Source organism: Salvelinus namaycush, chromosome 28 (assembly GCF_016432855.1).
Source record: "Salvelinus namaycush isolate Seneca chromosome 28, SaNama_1.0, whole genome shotgun sequence".
Classification (NCBI taxonomy): Eukaryota; Metazoa; Chordata; class Actinopteri; order Salmoniformes; family Salmonidae; genus Salvelinus; species Salvelinus namaycush.
In genome coordinates this window covers 2,088,491-2,109,716 of record NC_052334.1, presented here as the reverse complement: position 1 = coordinate 2,109,716, position 21,226 = coordinate 2,088,491, and the positions used below count along the sequence as shown (strand labels likewise).

Here is a 21,226-nt window from a genome sequence, read left to right as displayed (position 1 = left end):
AAAATACATCCCCACAGTATGATGCTGCCACCACCAAGCTTCACCATTGGGATGGTGCCAGGCTAAAGAGTTCAATCTTGGTTTCATCAGACCAGAGAATCTTGTTTCTCATGGTCTGAGAGTCTTCAGGTGCCTTTTGGCAAACTCCAAGCGGGCTGTCATGTGCCTTTTACTGAGGAGTGGCTTCGGTCTGGCCACTCTACCATGAAGGCCTGATTGGTGGAGTGCTGCAGAGATGGTTGTCCTTCTGGAAGGTTCTACCATCTCCACAGAGGGACTCTGGAGCTCTGTCAGAGCGACCACTGGGTTCTTGGTCACCTCTCTGACCAAGGCCCTTCTCCCTCGATTGCTCAGTTTGGCCGGGCGGCAAGCTCTAGGAAGAGTCTTGGTGGTTCCAAACTTCTTCCATTTAAGAATGATGGAGGCCACTGTGTTCTTGAGGACCTTCAATGCTGCAGACCTTTTTTTGGTGGACTCCAATCAAGTTGTAGAAACATCTCAAGGATGAGTCTCATAGCAAAGGGTCTGAATTGTTACACTACCAGTCTAAAGTTTGGAAAGTTTGTAAAGTTTGGACACACCTACTCATTCAAGGGTTTTTTCATTATTTTTACTATTTTCTACATTGTAGAATAATAGTGAAGACCAACACTATGAAATAACACATATGGAATCATGTAGTAACCATAAAAGTGTTAAAACAAATCAAAATCAAAATGTTATATTTGAGATGAGGCGCAAATAGTTTCATAGTTGATGTGTCCAAACTTTTGACTGGTACTGAATGTAAATATGGTATTTCTGGGGGGGGGGGGGGTTATTTATAAATTTGCTAAAAATTCTAAAAACCTGTTTTTGCTTTGTCATTATGGGGTATTGTGTGTAGATTGATGAAGAAACCAATTAATTTAATCAATTTTAGAACAAGGCTGTAACTCAACAAAATATGGGAAAATGCAAGGGGTCTGAATACTTTCCCGAATGCACTGTATGTCACACGATATTTTACCGACACCAGGTTGGGTGTTTAGTCCTCTTTAAAACAACCGATCTCAGTCTTTTTAAAAGTGAACTCGGCTAAAAATAACTCAGTTCTCGTTGTATTCACACTGCCTTTGAATGACTCAAACTATTTTGCCAGTTCACCAATTTTGTGAGAGAAAGAGAGAGTCCTCTTTGCATTCACATTGCTATGGTTACAAAGGAAACAAGATTCTCTCCCCCCCAGCCCCCCCAACTTTCACTCAATGCACTCTGGGATTTGACAAAAGTGCAAGACAAGCCATTAAATCGGAACGTGTTACCAGACAGCTAGATATACCAACTTACATTTTGGAAACTAATATAAAGATGACACATAATAATTATAATCAGAAGATCATATTAACATGGAAATATTACTGTAAACAGAATAAAATGGCAGAAGAATACAGGTAGATTAAATAATGCTGTAATTGAAAATTGTACACTCAAAATGTAGGCTACTGTCCCTTTAAGAGCAAGGCATTGATTTTGTACCCTGTCGTGATTCTCACCAAATATATCGGTCTTCTCACACTATCCAAACTACAAAAATAATAAAACAACCGATGAAGCTCTCTTGGCCTGTTGATCACATATTACAAACAAATACATCTGATGCAAACCAATAATCTCAACATTGTTGTACAAAACTCCACACATATTTATGGAATGTCTGTGTATCCTTTGACAATCGCTTAATCAATATCCCCCCCCAAAAAAGCACGTGTTTCTTTCCCACGAACCTGCACACCATTTGTGTCTCTTTTGTGGCACCAACGTAAAAGGGGTTTATATGGGAAGGTAACAGGATCGCGGAATTCAAGCCTTTTCCGAACTCAGAACACCTCTCAAGATGGTCTCAGTTCGGGTTCCCTTCAGGGGCTCTTTTGAAGGGTCTGAGTTCCTTGAGAGAGTGTTCACACTGCACCCAAAAAATGATTTAAGCGAACCGCACTGAGTTCACAAAAATTGGCTGAGGAACATACGAGTTTTGTCCGCTTCATTCTTTCTTTTTTTGCCATGAAAAACCCAGTATTGTGGAAGCGCAATACTGGTACTGTGGACAACCCTACTTTATAAACAGCAATTTTTACATAAACTGTTGTTACAAAGTGCTTTACAGTAACCCGGCCTAGAAACCAAGAACCAAGCAGAAGCGCAGTGGCAAGAAAAAGCCTCAAGAGGACCCAGATCACAAATAAACACAAACAGAAGGTTAAATCCCCTGTTTCCGTGCCCTGCTCAGTGCTCACCGCTAACAGCTGTCTGACCAGCATGTCTGAAGCCTTCTCTGAGATGTTTCCGACAAACACTGTAGTGGTGGGGCCTCCACCGCCCCCCTCCTCGTTCTCCTTGACTCTGACTGGGTTCAGTTCCTTCCTAGGGGCAGGAGACATCTGGACCATAGACACTGTGGTAGGAACCAGGACCTGCAATACAACACACACATTAGGAGAGGGGAGTTTGTGTGTGTGTGTGTGTGTGTGTGTGTGTGTGTGTGTGTGTGTGTGTGTGTGTGTGTGTGTGTGTGTGTGTGTGTGTGTGTGTGTGTGTGTGTGTTTATTTGTTTGTGAATGTATGTGTTTGTGTGTTTGTTTGTGTATGTGTGTTTGTGTAACCACAGCAGTCGAGGCTTACAGCGGGTGCAGAGGTCATAATCCCCATGTGGACTGGAATCATGGGCGTACCTCGAAGAAGACACAGAGACACATCAGACGACTCTGCAGTAAGACATTGGCACGATTCTCTCCCTAATACACCACTGCACTTGACCATCAAAAGGTATGTGTTGATTGGATTTTATTAGGATCTCTTTTAGTCCTCATTTGGACTAATCTTCCAAGAGTCCTTAAACATTAAAATACAATGTATAATACAAAAATCACATGTTGACATTTAACCCACTGTTACAAACTGCAGACATGATACTCTGACATATTGACCAGATAGATTGGTTCATTCATCTACCATAGTCCTGCATAACCTTCACATGTATTTGATTTTACAAATACTTTTAAAGTATCGCATTTATACATTGAAAGGTTTCTGGTTTGCTCAGATAAATTAATTACATTTCTTTATTTCTTTGATTCTAAATGTTATTTTGTCTATTTCTCTTTTCTGTCTGGATAACACATACATCCTGGCTGTATCACAACCGGCTGTGACCGGGAGTCCCGTAGGGGCGGCGCACAATCGGCCCAGAGTCGTCCGGATTTGGCCGGTGTAGGCCGTCATTGTAAATAAGAATTTGTTCTTAACTGACTTGCCTCGTTAAATTAAAAAAATAGACGGTGGACAATCTATTCCTAGTATTGACTGAATGTGTGTCTCTTAGCAACTGAACATTGTTGTGAATGGAGTTATGAAATAAAATAAGAATGTTTTTTTTTTCTTACTTTCAATTATCAATGACCTGCCAAGTGCACTGTGCATGGCGGCAACAGAAGAACCACATCTCCACCTTAAAACAATCCGTGCTGCTTTGTTCTGTCCAATCTGCAGCCTCCTAATGTCACTTGCTGTTGCATTTCCCCAGACCACAGAACAGTAGTTCACCTGACTCTCAATTAATGCTTGGGTTGTTTGCTTAAGAATCTTGCCTGGTAACTATTTAGCTCTCCTTCTGATCATGTCAACCAATGCAGTGGAATGTTATTATGCGATAAGAATGCTGATCGGCTGTCTACTCACAATACCCTCCAATATCTCACTGAGTGAACGGAGTAGACTGATTGGTCGACTATTGGCAGGAGTTCTTTGCCGTCTTTCGGGATTGGACATACATTTGGAAATGGCCCCTTTTCCAATGACCAATTAAATATGAATTTCAGTGGAGCTGCAATCTGGGGAAGCAGCATAGCGAAGTAAAATAATTGTCCATAAGATCATACACCTGTAGATTTAACATCAGGTAATGACTTCAATAGGTTTAACATTCTTTAAAAATGTTTTTATTTTGACCCCAAAAAATGTATCTTGACCACAATCCTTGGGGGTTTCTTTGGAATCTTGGTGCTCAACATTATAGTCACAATATTATGGTGTGTCCAGACCACTGGCATTGATCTGGCCTTTAAGCATTGCAATAGTATATAACAGAAGATCAGATCAATGCACGTAAGATGCCTTTAATCAACATAGCAATAGATCATTAAAAAACTGAAAAGGGTTCTGGTAGCAGAGGCCTCTGATAACATCCAGTTTGATCACTCAGACTAAAATGTATCTCACCTGCTGGTACTCCCTGGGGGAACCCCGCGAATTGGGGAGGGCAAATCCCGGGGGGCAACTGGGGGAGGCGGTTCAGGTGAGGGGGGTACGACATCTTGGGAGGTGCAGTGACCTGGATGAAATGTAAAGGAAAAACAGGTTCAAGGATTACCATGGCATGGGGGTATCCATGAATACATTCTGGCCTGCGGAGATAGCTAGCTAGGCTAACTTAGTTAAGCGCTAAGCTGGGTGTTTGGTTAGTCTACATTACCTACAATTGACTTTAAACATTACACTAATGAAGTTAAATATTGTAGGCCAACTGGCTGCCTAGTTAATAGAATTTAATAGAATAAGCTTTTTCTATTACACACTTCCTATTAGCCATCGTTAGTTAAGCTACTGAAGCTACCACGCAAGCTAAATAGCTAGCTAACTAATGTTGCTAACTTGCTAGCTATTCTAACGTTATAAACGTTTGCTAAAAGAGTGGGACGTACATACCTGAAACCGGGCGACGTGTACACACACTGTAACCTTGTATAACCTTAATGAACAATATTTTATCGGTCTTCAATAGCTAATTTGCTAGCTACGTTATGCCGCTAAAAATGATGTTTTTCGCAATGCATTGTGGGATATGTTTTTTATTTAAGCGCGTTAATATTTTTCAACGCTTGAGGTCGACAGAAATGTATATTCTGTATGAAAATTACCCTGCTTATTATAGTAAACTTGGCTTCATACCAGTTTTTGTTTTTGCTCAAAAACAGATAACACAACACAGGATAACAGACACAAACCACTGTATTTGTACCCTTTTGGCAATTGGTATGCTACTTTCTGTTCAATTCTATTTTTCAATATAACAGCTAGCTTCCCATTTGTAAGCCAATGCCTGTACTAGCCTAGGGGGCTACCGCACAGCATAAACTCTCCTCATCAAATGAACAGAGACACCGGCCCAGCCATCACCATCGAGAGCGGCACAAGCACTCTTTGTTTGTTTGTTTAAATTATTTTTTATGTTAACCTAGCTACTATGTTTATGTTATTTATTCATTTTATGAACCACTCCAAAAAGAAGTTTCCTTGAGGGGGAAAAAATTGAGTTATTCTATTCTAATAATATATTCATATTTCAAGAAGCCTAGGACCCTAGGCTATACCTATAGCCTACCAACTATTTTTAGGGGAAGGCAGAATAGCCACTAGTAAGGCACGTCGTTTATGGTCAGCTGGTCACTTACATGTAAACATGGGGTGCACGCTGACATCTGATAGGCTATGTTTTGAACGATTATGGAAGGCAGACATCCAGGTTATGTCAACCACGGTTTGCTGTGGAAATGTTTGTTCCAAAGACACGCCTTTGGAACAAACCCATCTATTGGATACATCTCATTGGCTAGTTCGAAGGCGTCGTTTTACAGTATTGACGCATGTCTTCCTTTAATGAGGTAACGGGATTTCTGAATAAGGACACGGAATTAATTATTGTGTTTACAGATTTAACGCGTGGCATTGGGTGAATTTACATGTGATATAGGGTTAAAATATTTTCAAACTCTACAAGGTATTTAGAGACAAATTTCAGTTGCTCGTGCTCTTAATCCTGACCGCCATTCATCCCCTCATGAATATTAATGAGATCAAAAGAGCATAAAACCATCCCCCCCCGACGTGCGCTCACATCAAAGCGTCACCATCGTCGGAGTGGGATCCTACAAGAAGAGCGTTTGAATTCACTTTTGAATCTCAGCCTTGGTCGTTATAAATTATTTTGAAGTCAACGGATAAATTAAATAGGATTTTAAAATGGCTTTGAGAGGCCCACTGCGTCGTCTTCTACGGACTCAACTCAACAATACCTGTCAGAGCAGAGCTCATTCTGTGGCTGTTTTAGGAGCCCCATTTTCAAAAGGACAGGTATGGAAAAAGCTCATATCCTATTAGAAACCATTCGTTTAATATGCTTATTTGATTAGGGTATTACGTTTACCAGAATTATTGAACTTTGCTGTTATTTTCCTGTAGAAAAGGAGAGGGGTGGAGCATGGACCCAAAGCCATCAGGGATGCCGGTCTGATCGAGAGGCTTTCAAATCTAGGTAAGTGATGGAACATCTTATTAATGTGTTTAAAAACAAACTGCTAAATGTACTGTTGGATTAAAATGATCTTGTAATACTTATTCTAACCCTAAAATAGATTAATGATTCATGCAAGAGCTGCTTCCCTGAGTCATTCAGTTCTCGGAAGTAAAGCATTGGGCTTTAGGCAATGTATTACGTCAGTCTTTAACATAAGTGTGTATTGTCTAATATTGTCAAAGAAATCAAACACAGGTATTGCTCAGACCTTGATTGCTGGCGATCAACACAGATTATTTATTTTTTTAATCTAAAAGGATAACGTTCTTGTAATTAAAAGAACGGTTTTGTTGGGTCACACGGGCGAGAAAGGGTGGGCAAGTCTGCTGTCGTCACTGTACAGTCAGTTATGCAATCAACCGTTCCCGGGGCCCGGCATGCACAGAGCTTTCTCCGAAAAACAAGTTTTCTCCTCCCATTGCAACCATCCCTTTGTACACTTCTGCCTATCATAGATGAATAGGGGGCCCTATCGCTGCCTTGAATGCTTGAAAGACGATACGAACTTTTTGTTTTTTGTGTGTCACAGCGAGACTGCATCACACAGCCGGCTCCATGTGACCGTAACGCTTCGAACACACCGACTGCGTCATTGCATCACTGCTGCATAACATTTTGCGCAGCTAGGCAACTATACTGATGCAGGTACCTTTTGCAAATGGTCGCATGCGGTTGGACACATGGAGGAGAGAATCATTTTCGCAGTATCCTCAAAACCGTGTCTTTTTGACACAACTGCTGACAGCTACAGGGACATAAACACAAAAAATGCTGCTTGGAGACAAGTGTCCACGATAGTAGGATTGCCAGGTCAGTTTAGTAGTGAGCTTGTGCTAGATGTGGCTAGTTAGCGTTAGCTAGCTTTCGGCGGGGCTGGTCCCGGCCCAACAGCGCGATCAAGACCACCTTCCTCAACGTTGGTCTCATTGTTGAAAGAGCCTACTCTGCCTATCTTGACTATTTATTATTGCATTTCGCTCCAAAACTGCATTGGAGGGAAATTATATTATAGGCTCTCACAATTAATTTGAGGATGTCATCGAATAAATAATATACTTGGCAAATAAATAAATAAAAAATTTAAAGAAATTATGCAATCAAACTGTTTTTATGTAATCCCAAATTTTTACTGAATGTGTGCAAAAAAAAAATCTACATTCATATTTTGCTACTTTCTGTCAAGTCCACTCATACAATTTGATGCATACGTTCGATTTATCGAACGTATGCACCACACAGAACGCACTGCAACGCAATGCTGCAAGGCAAATGCAGCGTTCCATTGGAAATGAATGTACTTCTGGTGTATCGAAACGCAATGACGCAGTCGGTGTGTTCGAAGCGTTAACACCCAGACTGTGGGTTCCAATCCAGAGTAAACCACGGGCTTGTTTTAACGACCATTGACCAATCTGAGCAAGGAGGCGCACAAATTCCGTCAGACAAGATGCTGCCACTTCTAAACCAATGGATTATGATCCATAACATTACGTGGTCAGATCCTAATTGTGAGAAGAGAACCCCCATCAGTATATGCTAGGCTAGAAATCCCCCATTGAACGGTTATTTATCAGCAAAACAGGCCATGTTTAAAGCATCAGTTAGTTGGGTAGTCTAGAAACATTGTTAATGTGGCAGACAACCCATCTGCCTGGGGAGACTATGGCCCGGTCTGAGCAAAGATACGCACTCATTTCGTCAGGCAAGATGGTTACCCTTCTAAACCAGTAGATTATTATCAGTTCGTTTAAAAAAATGAGGACTGGGATGTCCCAGAGTGGATATTTATCAGACACAAACAATCTCATAAAGCTTTTCACTTCAAGTTCAGGTTAAATTCTGGAATGTGCAAATCACGTCCCTGTAATCTTAGCCCGGCTTGTGTCCCTGAGCACTCAGCTGGAGCGCGCACATGGCAAGACAAGGGCGCTTCTTGTCCGTTTCTAGGCAGTTACGCAATCGACGGTTCCTGTGGCCGGCCGGCGGTGTAATACGAGAAGCCTATCTTTAGATGCCGTTTTTTCCCCGTTGTCGGATGTGGACGACTGACATACTTTTTGGAAAGACATCAAACCCCCATATTCTTTTAAAAAAAAAAACGATAATTTTATGAAGATACTAGTTTTAGGAGATTTTATGGCATTTAAGCCTAAACCCTTTTATCTAGCCTAGTTGTAGGCGTAGTGTTAGGCCTAGTGTGGATGGGCCTCATGTAGTGTGGATGGGCCTCATGTAGTGTGGATGGGCCTCATGTAGTGTGGATGGGCCTCATGTAGTGTGGATGGGCCTCATGTAGTGTGGATGGGCCTCATGTAGTGTGGATGGGCCTCATGTAGTGTGGATGGGCCTCATGTAGTGTGGATGGGCCTCATGTAGTGTGGATGGGCCTCATGTAGTGTGGATGGGCCTCAATTGTAATTTGCAGCTCCTTGGAAACGAAATGTTCCATTTTACACATCCTTGAGTATGGCCTATAGTCTAGTCTATAGAGCGCTTGGTGCTCAACTGCTTTGGGCATCTCCTGCTGTGCCCAAGCATGTACATATGGTGCTATTTTAGTTGTCTCTAAAAATGGACTTCAAACTGCTAAAATGGGCCGTTTATTAAAAACGAAAGTATGGAAAGTAAATAGCCTTACTTCTGCTGATGCCAATTTGGCAACAAGGGAGACTATAAATTGTATCCTCTCTATAGCTGAGATGATCTGACATTGTGCACTTGCCAAGAAGGGAAACTCTACCCCTGTCAACTGCATTAAATATCACTGACATTGAGTCAAGTTCAAAAACATATTAGATTATGATTACATTAACAGAGGCACTGGGTTGAGCTATTCCTGTCCAAGGGGTCTAAGATGGTAACATGGGGAGAGATCTTTTATCTGGGAGAGCAATTCCAGTCCCCAAGGTGACCTGATTGGTGTGATACTTTTGCCTCAGCCAACACACCTGACTCCAATAATCAAATATTCATGATCTCCGGTTTAGAATGCAATTAGTTTAATCGGCTGTGTTTGCTAAGAATGGGGGGGGGGGGTGTGTGACACTACTCTGGCCCCTGATGACTGGAGTTTTCCACCCCTGTCTTAGATGGTAACGAGGCACCACATTGGTCCCCTCCCGACCAGCAGAGTGACACGACACCGCTATCAAATGGAACATTGTCACCTACAAGTGGCGTCTCAAATTTGTTGTTTACTTCAACTCATAAGTCATTAGTCCGAGATGCCAATACCAGTACCGTCGGTGCAGCCCACTTTCTGGAGAAATTCCTCTCTTTACTCTGCCGTTGCCGTGGTATCAGAGGGTGATCTGGTCTTGGAGAAACCTGAGAGGACACACATGGGAAATGAGACACGTGGAAAGTAGTGCCCAGTCAGACAGACAGCGGTTCCAGCAAACGGCTTGAATGACTCCACCTCGTCAATCAGAGATGATAGCAGAGGGGTGTGTGAGGAGAGCCAGGGTAGAGGGGGTTGGACATCAGAGATGATAGCAGAGGGGTGTGTGAGGAGAGCCAGGGTAGAGGGGGTTGGACATCAGAGATGATAGCAGAGGGGTGTGTGAAGTCAGCCAGGGTAGAAGGGGTTGGACATCAGAGCCTGGAGAAAGAGTTGAACTAATGCCTCAAAGACATGTAGCCTACCTAACGCTTAATGTGACAGTGGAAATTCTGCCCTGACAAACCGGAGCACGAACTGGCCAAGGCCATTTATGAATCTGGGGCCACAGCACTTCTAGCTCTCAGGATCTGGGACCACAGTATTTCTAGCTCAGGATCTGGGGCCACAGTACTTCTAGCTGCACTAAGCCATCTGCTACATTGCCATTCATGCTCCAATTCATTCATACCATTTGCTGTTGAATTAAGCCAGTGTGTAGTAAACCATACCTTTTATTTCCTTGTGCAGATTACCCAGTACATGACTTTGGAGACCTGAGCTTCCAGCATCTGGAGAAGGACGAGCCCTACATGAATGTCCCCTTCCCTCGCACTGTGGGCAGAGCTAACAAACTGCTGTCAGGGGCCGTCAGCAACGCTGTGGGAGCCGGACACACTACCATCATGCTGGGAGGAGACCACAGGTACCCCACAACAACCCCTTCATGTTCTCAGCAAACCAACACAGTATTGTTATTTTAGCAACATTGACAGAGTTAGGAAATGAAGCATTAGGCAGGCTTAGGACCTTAGGCGGCACACAATTGGCCCAGCGTCGTACGGGTTAGGGGAGGGTTAGGGGAGGGTTAGGGGAGGGTTAGGCCCTGGTTAGGGGAGGGTTTGGGGAGGGTTAGGGGAGGGTTTGGCCCGGGTTAGGGGAGGGTTAGGGGAGGGTTAGGGGAGGGTTTGGCCCTGGTTAGGGGAGGGTTAGGGGAGGGTTAGGGGAGGGTTTGGGGAGGGTTAGGGGAGGGTTAGGCCCTGGTTAGGGGAGGGTTAGGCCCTGGTTAGGGGAGGGTTAGGGGAGGGTTTGGCCCTGGTTAGGGGAGGGTTAGGGGAGGGTTTGGCCCTGGTTAGGGGAGGGTTTGGCCCTGGTTAGGGGAGGGTTAGGGGAGGGTTTGGCCCTGGTTAGGGGAGGGTTTGGCCCTGGTTAGGGGAGGGTTTGGCCCTGGTTAGGGGAGGGTTAGGGGAGGGTGTGGTTAGGGGAGGGTTAGGGGAGGGTGTGGTTAGGGGAGGGTGTGGCTAGGGTTAGGGGAGGGTGTGGCTAGGGTTAGGGGAGGGTTTGGCCCGGGTTAGGGGAGGGTTTGGCCCGGGTTAGGGGAGGGTTAGGGGAGGGTTAGGGGAGGGTTTGGCCCGGGTTAGGGGAGGGTTTGGCCCGGGTTAGGGGAGGGTTTGGCCCGGGTTAGGGGAGGGTTTGGCGAGGGTTAGGGGAGGGTTTGGCCCTGGTTAGGGGAGGGTTTGGCCCTGGTTAGGGGAGGGTTAGGGGAGGGTTTGGCCCTGGTTAGGGGAGGGTTTGGCCCTGGTTAGGGGAGGGTTAGGGGAGGGTTTGGCCCTGGTTAGGGGAGGGTTTGGCCCTGGTTAGGGGAGGGTTTGGCCCTGGTTAGGGGAGGGTTAGGGGAGGGTTTGGCCCGGGTTAGGGGAGGGTTTGGCCCGGGTTAGGGGAGGGTTAGGGGAGGGTTTGGCCCGGGTGAGGGGAGGGTTAGGGGAGGGTTTGGCCCTGGTTAGGGGAGGGTTTGGCCCGGGTTAGGGGAGGGTTTGGCCCTGGTTAGGGGAGGGTTAGGGGAGGGTTTGGCCCTGGTTAGGGGAGGGTTAGGGGAGGGTTTGGCCCTGGTTAGGGGAGGGTTTGGGGAGGGTTTGGCCCTGGTTAGGGGAGGGTTTGGCCCTGGTTAGGGGAGGGTTTGGCCCTGGTTAGGGGAGGGTTTGGCCCTGGTTAGGGGAGGGTTTGGCCCTGGTTAGAGGGTTTGGCCCTGGTTTAGGGGAGGGTTTGGCCCGGGTTAGGGGAGGGTTTGGCCCGGGTTAGGGGAGGGTTTGGCCCGGGTTAGGGGAGGGTTTGGCCCGGGTTAGGGGAGGGTTTGGCCCGGGTTAGGGGAGGGTTTGGCCCGGGTTAGGGGAGGGTTTGGCCCGGGTTAGGGGAGGGTTTGGGGAGGGTTTGGCCCTGGTTTGGGGAGGGTTTGGCCCTGGTTAGGGGCGGGTTAGGGGAGGGTTTGGCCCTGGTTTGGGGAGGGTTTGGCCCTGGTTAGGGGAGGGTTTGGCCCTGGTTAGGGGAGGGTTAGGCCCTGGTTAGGGGAGGGTTAGGGGAGGGTTTGGCCCTGGTTAGGGGAGGGTTTGGGGAGGGTTTGGCCCTGGTTAGGGGCGGGTTAGGGGAGGGTTTGGCCCTGGTTAGGGGAGGGTTTGGCCCTGGTTAGGGGCGGGTTAGGGGAGGGTTTGGCCCTGGTTAGGGGAGGGTTAGGGGAGGGTTTGGCCCTGGTTAGGGGAGGGTTTGGCCCGGGTTAGGGGAGGGTTTGGCCCGGGTTAGGGGAGGGTTTGGCCCGGGTTAGGGGAGGGTTAGGGGAGGGTTTGGCCCGGGTTAGAAGAGGGTTTGGCCCTGGTTAGGGGAGGGTTAGGGGAGGGTTTGGCCCGGGTTAGGGGAGGGTTTGGCCCGGGTTAGGGGAGGGTTTGGCCCGGGTTAGGGGCGGGTTAGGGGAGGGTTTGGCCCTGGTTAGGGGAGGGTTAGGCCCGGGTTAGGGGAGGGTTTGGCCCTGGTTAGGGGAGGGTTAGGGGAGGGTTTGGCCCTGGTTAGGGGAGGGTTTGGCCCTGGTTAGGGGCGGGTTAGGCCCTGGTTAGGGGCGGGTTAGGGGAGGGTTTGGCCCGGGTTAGGGGAGGGTTTGGCCCGGGTTAGGGGAGGGTTTGGCCCGGGTTAGGGGAGGGTTTGGCCCGGGTTAGGGGAGGGTTTGGCCCGGGTTAGGGGAGGGTTTGGCCCTGGTTAGGGGCGGGTTTGGCCCGGGTTAGGGGAGGATTTTGCCGCTGGCCAGGTTGGGGGAGGGTTAGGGGAGGGTTTGGCCGGTGGCCGGGTTAGGGGAGGATATGGCCGGGGTAGGCCATCATTGTAAAATAGGAATTTGTTCTGAACTGACTTGCCTAGTTAAATAAAGGTTAAATAAAAACATAGCGACAGCAGGTTTATCAGTGGGTTGTGTAACACAGTCAGCGTTGCCCTGGGGGGGGGGGACAGAGAAAACAGAATGTATTACATGTAATTAAAATTTATTAATAATGGAGATTGGATTCTAACCCACTTCCTGATCTTTACCCCCGCAGCTTGGCCATTGGTTCAGTGGAAGGCCACGCCCGGCAGTGTCCTGACCTGTGTCTGATCTGGGTCGACGCCCACGCTGACATAAACACGCCCCTCACCTCGCCCTCAGGGAACCTTCACGGACAGTCGGTTGCCTTCATGCTCAAAGAGCTGCAGAACAAGGTAAGATGACAGAGTTAGTTAGACGCGGTCTTGTGACATGCATTCTCACTAGCCTGACTCCTAACCCCAGGCCATGCTTACTTCTCTGGTTGCCTGGGTAACCACCGGAAGTCTGTGGGTTTCAAATGAAGGTGCCATGTCCAAGTGGTTACCCCTGTGGCCTCAGTGACTATAGAGTTGGCTATACAGCACTAACAGATCTGGATACCAGGCTATATTCTCCCTACAGCCTCAGTGACCATAGAGTTGGCTATACAGCCCTAACAGATCTGGATACCAGGCTATATTCCCCCTACAGCCTCAGTGACCATAGTGTTGGCTATACAGCACTAACAGATCTGGATACCAGGCTATATTCCCCCTACAGCCTCAGTGACCATAGTGTTGGCTATACAGCACTAACAGATCTGGATACCAGGCTATATTCTCCCTACAGCCTCAGTGACCATAGTGTTGGCTATACAGCACTAACAGATCTGGATACCAGGCTATATTCCCCCTACAGCCTCAGTGACCATAGTGTTGGCTATACAGCACTAACAGATCTGGATACCAGGCTATATTCCCCCTACAGCCTCAGTGACCATAGTGTTGGCTATACAGCACTAACAGATCTGGATACCAGGCTATATTCTCCCTACAGCCTCAGTGACCATAGTGTTGGCTATACAGCACTAACAGATCTGGATACCAGGCTATATTCCCCCTACAGCCTCAGTGACCATAGTGTTGGCTATACAGCACTAACAGATCTGGATACCAGGCTATATTCTCCCTACAGCCTCAGTGACCATAGTGTTGGCTATACAGCACTAACAGATCTGGATACCAGGCTATATTCCCCCTACAGCCTCAGTGACCATAGTGTTGGCTATACAGCACTAACAGATCTGGATACCAGGCTATATTCCCCCTACAGCCTCAGTGACCATAGTGTTGGCTATACAGCACTAACAGATCTGGATACCAGGCTATATTCTCCCTACCGCCTCAGTGACCATAGTGTTGGCTATACAGCACTAACAGATCTGGATACCAGGCTATATTCCCCCTACAGCCTCAGTGACCATAGTGTTGGCTATACAGCACTAACAGATCTGGATACCAGGCTATATTCCCCCTACAGCCTCAGTGACCATAGTGTTGGCTATACAGCACTAACAGATCTGGATACCAGGCTATATTCTCCCTACAGCCTCAGTGACCATAGTGTTGGCTATACAGCACTAACAGATCTGGATACCAGGCTATATTCCCCCTACAGCCTCAGTGACCATAGTGTTGGCTATACAGCACTAACAGATCTGGATACCAGGCTATATTCTCCCTACAGCCTCAGTGACCATAGTGTTGGCTATACAGCACTAACAGATCTGGATACCAGGCTATATTCCCCCTACAGCCTCAGTGACCATAGTGTTGGCTATACAGCACTAACAGATCTGGATACCAGGCTATATTCTCCCTACAGCCTCAGTGACCATAGTGTTGGCTATACAGCACTAACAGATCTGGATACCAGGCTATATTCTCCCTACCATCTGATACTGACCTGTTACTTGTTTTTGTTGTGTCTGTAGATGCCAGAGCTGCCAGGGTTCAGCTGGATGAAGCCCTTCCTGTCAGCCAAGGACCTGGTCTACATTGGCCTGAGAGACGTCGACCCTGGAGAGTAGTAAGTACACAACTCTGTACATTACGATTTATAACACGGGTTAAAACACATTACATTTAAATGTTTTGTCATTTAGCAGACGCTCTTATCGAATTATAGTTGAACTTGGTGCATTCAACCACATACCACTGTCAACCACATACCACTGTCAACCACATACCACTGTCACACCACAGTATGCCAGGGTTGGGCAGTATCTGGATGTTAATACCATCTCTGTGAGAATTCGTCGGCGAGTGGGTAACCCGGCCTCTTCCGTCCGAATCTATTGGCCAACATGCAATCACTGGAGAATAAACTGGATGAGCTCCGTTCAAGACTATCCTACCAACGTTGGACATTAAAAACTATAATATCTTATGTTTCACTGAGTCGTGGCTGAACGACGACCTGGATAATATACAGTTGGCTGGGTTTTCCGTGCATCGGCAGGACATAACAGGTACGTCCGGCAAGACGAGGGGTGATGGTGTGTGTCTATTTGTAAATAACAGCTGGTGCGCGATGTCTAATTTTAAGTAAGTCTCGATGTATTGCTCGTCTGAGGTAAACAACCTCATGATAAGCTGTAGATCACACTATCTACCAAGAGAGTTTTCATCTATATTTTTCGTAATGGACTATCTACATAGGCATACAAAGGCCCATTATCAGCAACCATCACTCCTGTGTTCCAATGGCACGTTGTGTTAGCTAATCCAAGTTTATCATTTTAAAAGGCTAATTGATCATTAGAAAACCCTTTTGCAATTATGTTAGCACAGCTGAAAACTGTTGTTCTGATTTAAAGAAGCAATAAAACTGGCCTTCTTTAGACTAGTTGAGTATCTGGAGCATCAGCATTTGTGGGTTCGATTACAGGCTCAAAATGGCCAGAAACAAAGACCTTTCTTCTGAAACTCGTCAGTCTAATTTGGTTCTGAGAAATGAAGGCTATTCCATGTGAGAAATTTCCAAGGAACTGAAGATCTCGTACAACGCTGTGTACTACTCCCTTCACAGAACAGCGCAAACTGGCTCTAACCAGAATAGAAAGAGGAGTGGGAGGCCCTGGTGCACAACTGAGCAAGAGGACAAGTACATTAGTTTGAGAAACAGACGCGTCACAAGTCCTCAACTGGCAGCTTCATTAAATAGTACCCGCAAAACACCAGTCTCAACGTCAACAGTGAAGAGGCGACTCCGGGATGCTGGCCTTCTAGGCAGAGTTGCAAAGAAAAAGCCATATCTCAGACTGGCCTATAAAAATAAGAGATTAAGATGGGTAAAAGAACAGACACTAGACAGAGGAGTGGCCAGCACAGTCACCGGATCTCAACCCTATTGAGCTGTTGTGGGAGCAGCTTGACCGTATGGTACGTAAGAAGTGCCCATCAAGCCAATCCAACTTGTGGGAGGTGCTTCAGGAAGCACGGGGTGAAATCTATTCAAATTACCTCAACAAATTGACAACTAGAATGCCAAAGGGCTGTAATTGTAATAAAAGCTGTTTGAAGGACACAATTATTATTTCAATTAAATAAATAAAAACATTATTTATAACCTTGTCAACATCTTGACTATATTTCCTGTTAATTTTGCAACTCATTTCATGTATGTTTTCATGTGAAAACAAGGACATTTCTAAGTGACCCCACACTTTTGAACGGTGATGTATATACAGTTCTATTATGTAAAATGCGAATGAATAATTATGTGATCTTGCAAGACATTGATTCAGCTTTGATCTAACTTTACTAAAAGAGCACCATTGTGAGAAGTGATAATCTTCTATTTATAATAATACTATTAAGTGATTATGACTATTAGGCGTAGGCAAACAGATCTTGTTAAAATGTAATTTTAAGTAAAAAGACAAAGGCCATTTTAAGTGAAAGGTGCTGAAAGGACAGCGCCAGGACCTGGAATGATGAATCACGCTTCACCATCTGGCAGTCTGACGAATCTGGGTTTGGCGGATGCCAGGAGAACTTTACCTGCCCGAATGCATAGTGCCAACTGTAAAGTTTGGTGGAGGAGGAATAATGGTCTGGGGAAGTTTCATGGTTCGGCCTAGGCCCCTTAGCTCCAGTGACGGGAAATTTTAACGCTACAGTATACAATGACATTCTAGACGATTCTGTGCTTCCAACTTTGTGACAACATTTTGGGGGAAGGCCCTTTCCTGTTTCCGCATGACAATGCCCCCATGCACAAAGTGAGGTCCATACAGAAATGGTTTGTCGAGATCGGTATGGACGAACTTCTGGCCTGCACAGAGCCCTGACCTCAACCCCATCTAGTGGAAAGCCTTCCCAGAAGAGTGGAGGCTGTTATAGCAGAAAAGGGGGGACCAACTCCATATTAATGCCAATGATTTTGGAATGAGATGTTCGACAAGCAGGTGTCCACATACTTTTGATCATGTAGTGTATCTGAGACCAACAAGATGCATATCTGTATTCCCAGTCATGTGAAATCCATAGATAAGTGATTAATTTCAATTGACTGATTTCCTTATATGAACTGTAACTCAGTAAAATCTTAGAAATTGTTGTATTTATATTTTTGTTCAGTACAAATGCATTAACTCTAAATTGGCCCAATTTACATTTCCAATTTCCCACCCTGACATACCAAGCTAGAACGGGCCCCGTGTCTCATCCTATAGACAATGTAGGCTAGATATCCCAGGCAGAGCTACAGCAACTTCCAGAGAGTGTCAGGCTCCTTGGACTTAGCTTTGGCCACTCTGGTTTGGGTGTCCTAGGCACTACGGGTGTTGCCTTAACCAAGTGGTCACATATTGTTCTGGGTTCCTCTGTGCAGAGAGAGAGAGCAGAGAGAGAGAGCAGAGAGAGAGGAGAGAGAGAGAGCAGAGAGAGAGGGGAGAGAGAGAGCAGAGAGAGAGAGAGAGCAGAGAGGGGGGAGAGAGAGCAGAGAGGGGGGAGAGAGGTCTGGAGTTTTATGAGCATCCTCAAGGCAGACAGTGATTTATTTATTTCTGATTGGCCAAAGTGGTCAAGATTCTGACGGGCCTCCGCAGTACACACAGGTAGCCTGAAAGTTGTTCATCAGTTGATCTGGATAAGAGTGTCTGCTAAATGTGAAATGAAAATTAATCTGTCCACAAAATTCCACCTGTTTTTAAAATACACTTCCTGACATCCTCCTCGTGACATTATACTCTTTCTCCTCACAGCGACATCCTAAAGGACTTGGGTATCCAGTACTTCACAATGAGAGACATCGACAGGCTCGGCATTCAGAGAGTCATGGAAGTCACTTTTGACCACCTCTTGTCAAGGTAATTGAATTACTGTTAAAGATTAAGGAGTAATGTTATAAACTAAATAAGCAGCTTACTGTATAGACTGACTTTGAGCCTTTCGTTGTGTCAATTACATTAGGCCCCATAGATGTGTTGAGGCGACGGTTTGGATTGTGTTGAGGCGACGGTTTGGATTGTGTTGAGGCGACGGTTTGGATTGTGTTGAGGCGACGGTTTGGAATGTGTTGAGGCGACGGTTTGGAATGTGTTGAGGCGACGGTTTGGAATGTGTTGAGGCGACGGTTTGGAATGTGTTGAGGCGACGGTTTGGAATGTGTTGAGGCGACGGTTTGGAATGTGTTGAGGCGACGGTTTGGAATGTGTTGAGGCGACGGTTTGGAATGTGTTGAGGCGACGGTTTGGAATGTGTTGAGGCGACGGTTTGGAATGTGTTGAGGCGACGGTTTGGAATGTGTTGAGGCGACAGATACATTTGAGTTGAAAGTTGACTGATTCACTGAACTGTATTCTGAACACTTATTGTCTTCTTCTCTTCACAACAGGAAGCAGCGGCCGATCCATCTGAGTTTTGACATTGATGCGATGGACCCGTCTTTGGCCCCGGCCACAGGAACACCAGTAAACGGAGGTCTGACCTACAGAGAAGGAATCTGGATCACAGAGGAGATCCACAACACAGGCACGCAATAATGATCTATAACACAGGAACACTAGAATGATCCATAACACAGGAACACTATAACAATACATTTATAAGAAATTATGGGGAAAGGTCTGTCATTAAACTTAAACTTTTCCTCTAAGCAATGCCAGACTCTTGGTAGGATGAGATAGTTATTGCATTGCTTGAGTGGTTTATATACTTACGCTGTTGGTACGATAAGAACAGTTTTCTATGAAGTAACATTTCAATATGTAACATTCTTTGAAGTACATTTTCTGTCTGCAACATTCTACCAAAAAAAAGGTACTGAAACTAATATATTGTGTTTGTGTTTAATCTCCAGGGTTGTTGTCGGTGATGGACCTTGTGGAGGTCAACCCAGCCCTGGGGGCGAGTCGTGAGGCGGTGGCGAGCACCGCTTCCATGGCGGTGGATGTCATCGCATCATCCCTGGGCCAGACCCGCGAGGGAGGTCCCATCACCCAGGAGTCGCAAACGCTCAAAGACGACACGGAACAGCTTCGACTCTAGAACCACATTCTAGAACCACATTCTAGAACTCAAAGGACGTTCAACATATAACCACTTGCATTCCTGAATATAAAAAAAAAAAGACTTTACATACAGAGTAGTTGAATTGTTTCAAAGCATTTTGTTGCATCTTCTGTGTGTATGTGTGTGTGTATATATATATATTAGTACTGTATGGCAACCTGTTCAACAATCAGTCAAACAATCATGACTGAACTTAGAAAGCCCTGTTGAAGGATTATATAGCTAATTTACTATGGATGGTGTGAAAAGCTTTAGCCTGGTACCAGATCTGTGCTTTCATGTCAACTGTTTGGCATGACAAGACTGGCAAAATAGTAGTACAAACAGACTGATACCCAGGCTATTAAAAGCCCTCATCTCAAATTTAAACTGTAATTGATGTGATCAACAGCTGGTCGCCCTGGCCTTGACAGGACAGTCTCCCTAGCTCCACTATTTAAATGGTGACTGTATTTGATGTGATCGGTGGTATGCGCCACAGACACGGCGATCGGTGGGGTGCGCCACAGACACGGCGATCGGTGGGGTGCGCCACAGACACGGCGATCGGTGGGGTGCGCCACAGACACGGCGATCGGTGGGGTGCGCCACAGACAATCACTAAAACTCAGTATTACTCATGACTGGATACTGCAGCTCTGCAATATAACAGGGTTGTATGAAGCCGAGTTTACACGACAAGCATGAAACCATCTCAAACGGAGATGCAGACTGTGCTTTTTAAAAAATAATTATAATGTGGCCATAGTGTGGTTTGGACATAAATACCTCAGCTCGAGCTAGTGGCTGTGCCAGTTGAGTTGTCGTAGTGATGCGTTTGCACTTTTGGACCAGATGTGGGGTTTGATGTATTTTTCTTCTCTAGAATGATTCTGTTTTGTAGTTAATAATGACTATTATGAATCCATGTTGGTGTATTTACTGTCTGGTGTTATATTAGTCAGTATTAAATGACCAGTTCATTTTTAATAAGTTAAAATTAGTGTATGTAATGGCTGTATGTTAAATGCTGAGTGAAATAACTATTTTATTTACTAAATATAACAAATGCCTTTTTTGACATGACCACTGAATGACTGTCTTTTTAAAAAATAAATATAATTAGTCTTCCACAATGAAATCAGTCTGTGTTTTTTGCTTTGTGGTCTCCATGGTGACATGTGGCGTACACTGGCAGAGCAAGTCTAGTTAGTTTTAGTCTTACAATAGACATCAAGGTCAATACGGAGAGTGCCGTCTGTGCGTCGCCCTTCAGCTTAATAATATCTGTATTGTATCTCAACCACAAAAATACATACACTACCAGTCAAAGGTTTGGACACACCTACTCATTAAAGATTTTTATTTTTACTATTTTCTACACTAACTATGAAATAACACATACGGAATGATGTAGCAACCAAATCAAAATAGATTGAAGATTCTTCAAAGTAGCCACCCTTTGCCTTGATGACAGCTTTGCACACTCTTGGCATTCTCTCAACCAGCTCCATGAGGTAACCTGGAATGCATTTCAATTAACAGGTGTGCCTTCTTAAAATAATTTGTGGAATTTCTTTCCTTCTTAATGCGTTTGACCCAATCAGTTGTGTTATGACAAGGTAGGGGGGTATACAGAAGATAGCCCTATTTGGTAAAAGACCAAGTCCATATTATAGCAAGAACAGCTCAAATAAGCAAAGAGAAACGACAGTCCATCATTACTTTAAGACATGAAGGTCAGTCAATGTGGAAAATTAAGAACTTTCAAGTGCAGTCGCAAAAATCATCAAGTG

General features: G+C 45.4%; 2 protein-coding genes across 3 annotated transcripts in view; one reads left to right on the top strand and one right to left on the bottom strand.

Annotated features, from left to right (window-relative positions):
* Window positions 1-4,870, bottom strand: part of LOC120023170 (RNA-binding protein 25-like) — a 41,912-nt gene extending 37,042 nt beyond the window's left edge. For both annotated transcript variants that reach the window (XM_038967185.1, XM_038967186.1), the window contains exons 1-4: window positions 4,744-4,870; window positions 4,258-4,369; window positions 2,662-2,711; window positions 2,277-2,453 (exon numbers count right to left, since the gene is read on the bottom strand). In XM_038967185.1, coding sequence (XP_038823113.1) covers window positions 2,277-2,453; window positions 2,662-2,711; window positions 4,258-4,351 — 321 coding nt within the window. In that variant the 5' untranslated portion in view covers window positions 4,352-4,369; window positions 4,744-4,870. The remainder of the gene's footprint in view (window positions 1-2,276; window positions 2,454-2,661; window positions 2,712-4,257; window positions 4,370-4,743) is intronic.
* Window positions 4,871-5,911: 1,041 nt separating this feature from the next.
* On the top strand, window positions 5,912-20,571 carry LOC120023489 (arginase-2, mitochondrial-like). Its single transcript, XM_038967514.1, has 8 exons — window positions 5,912-6,168; window positions 6,277-6,349; window positions 10,302-10,476; window positions 13,127-13,286; window positions 14,867-14,961; window positions 18,143-18,247; window positions 18,775-18,911; window positions 19,240-20,571. The coding sequence occupies exons 1-8, from the start codon at window positions 6,058-6,060 to the stop codon at window positions 19,425-19,427; spliced, it is 1,044 nt and encodes a 347-aa protein (XP_038823442.1). The 5' UTR covers window positions 5,912-6,057; the 3' UTR covers window positions 19,428-20,571.
* The last annotated feature ends 655 nt before the right edge of the window (window positions 20,572-21,226 follow it).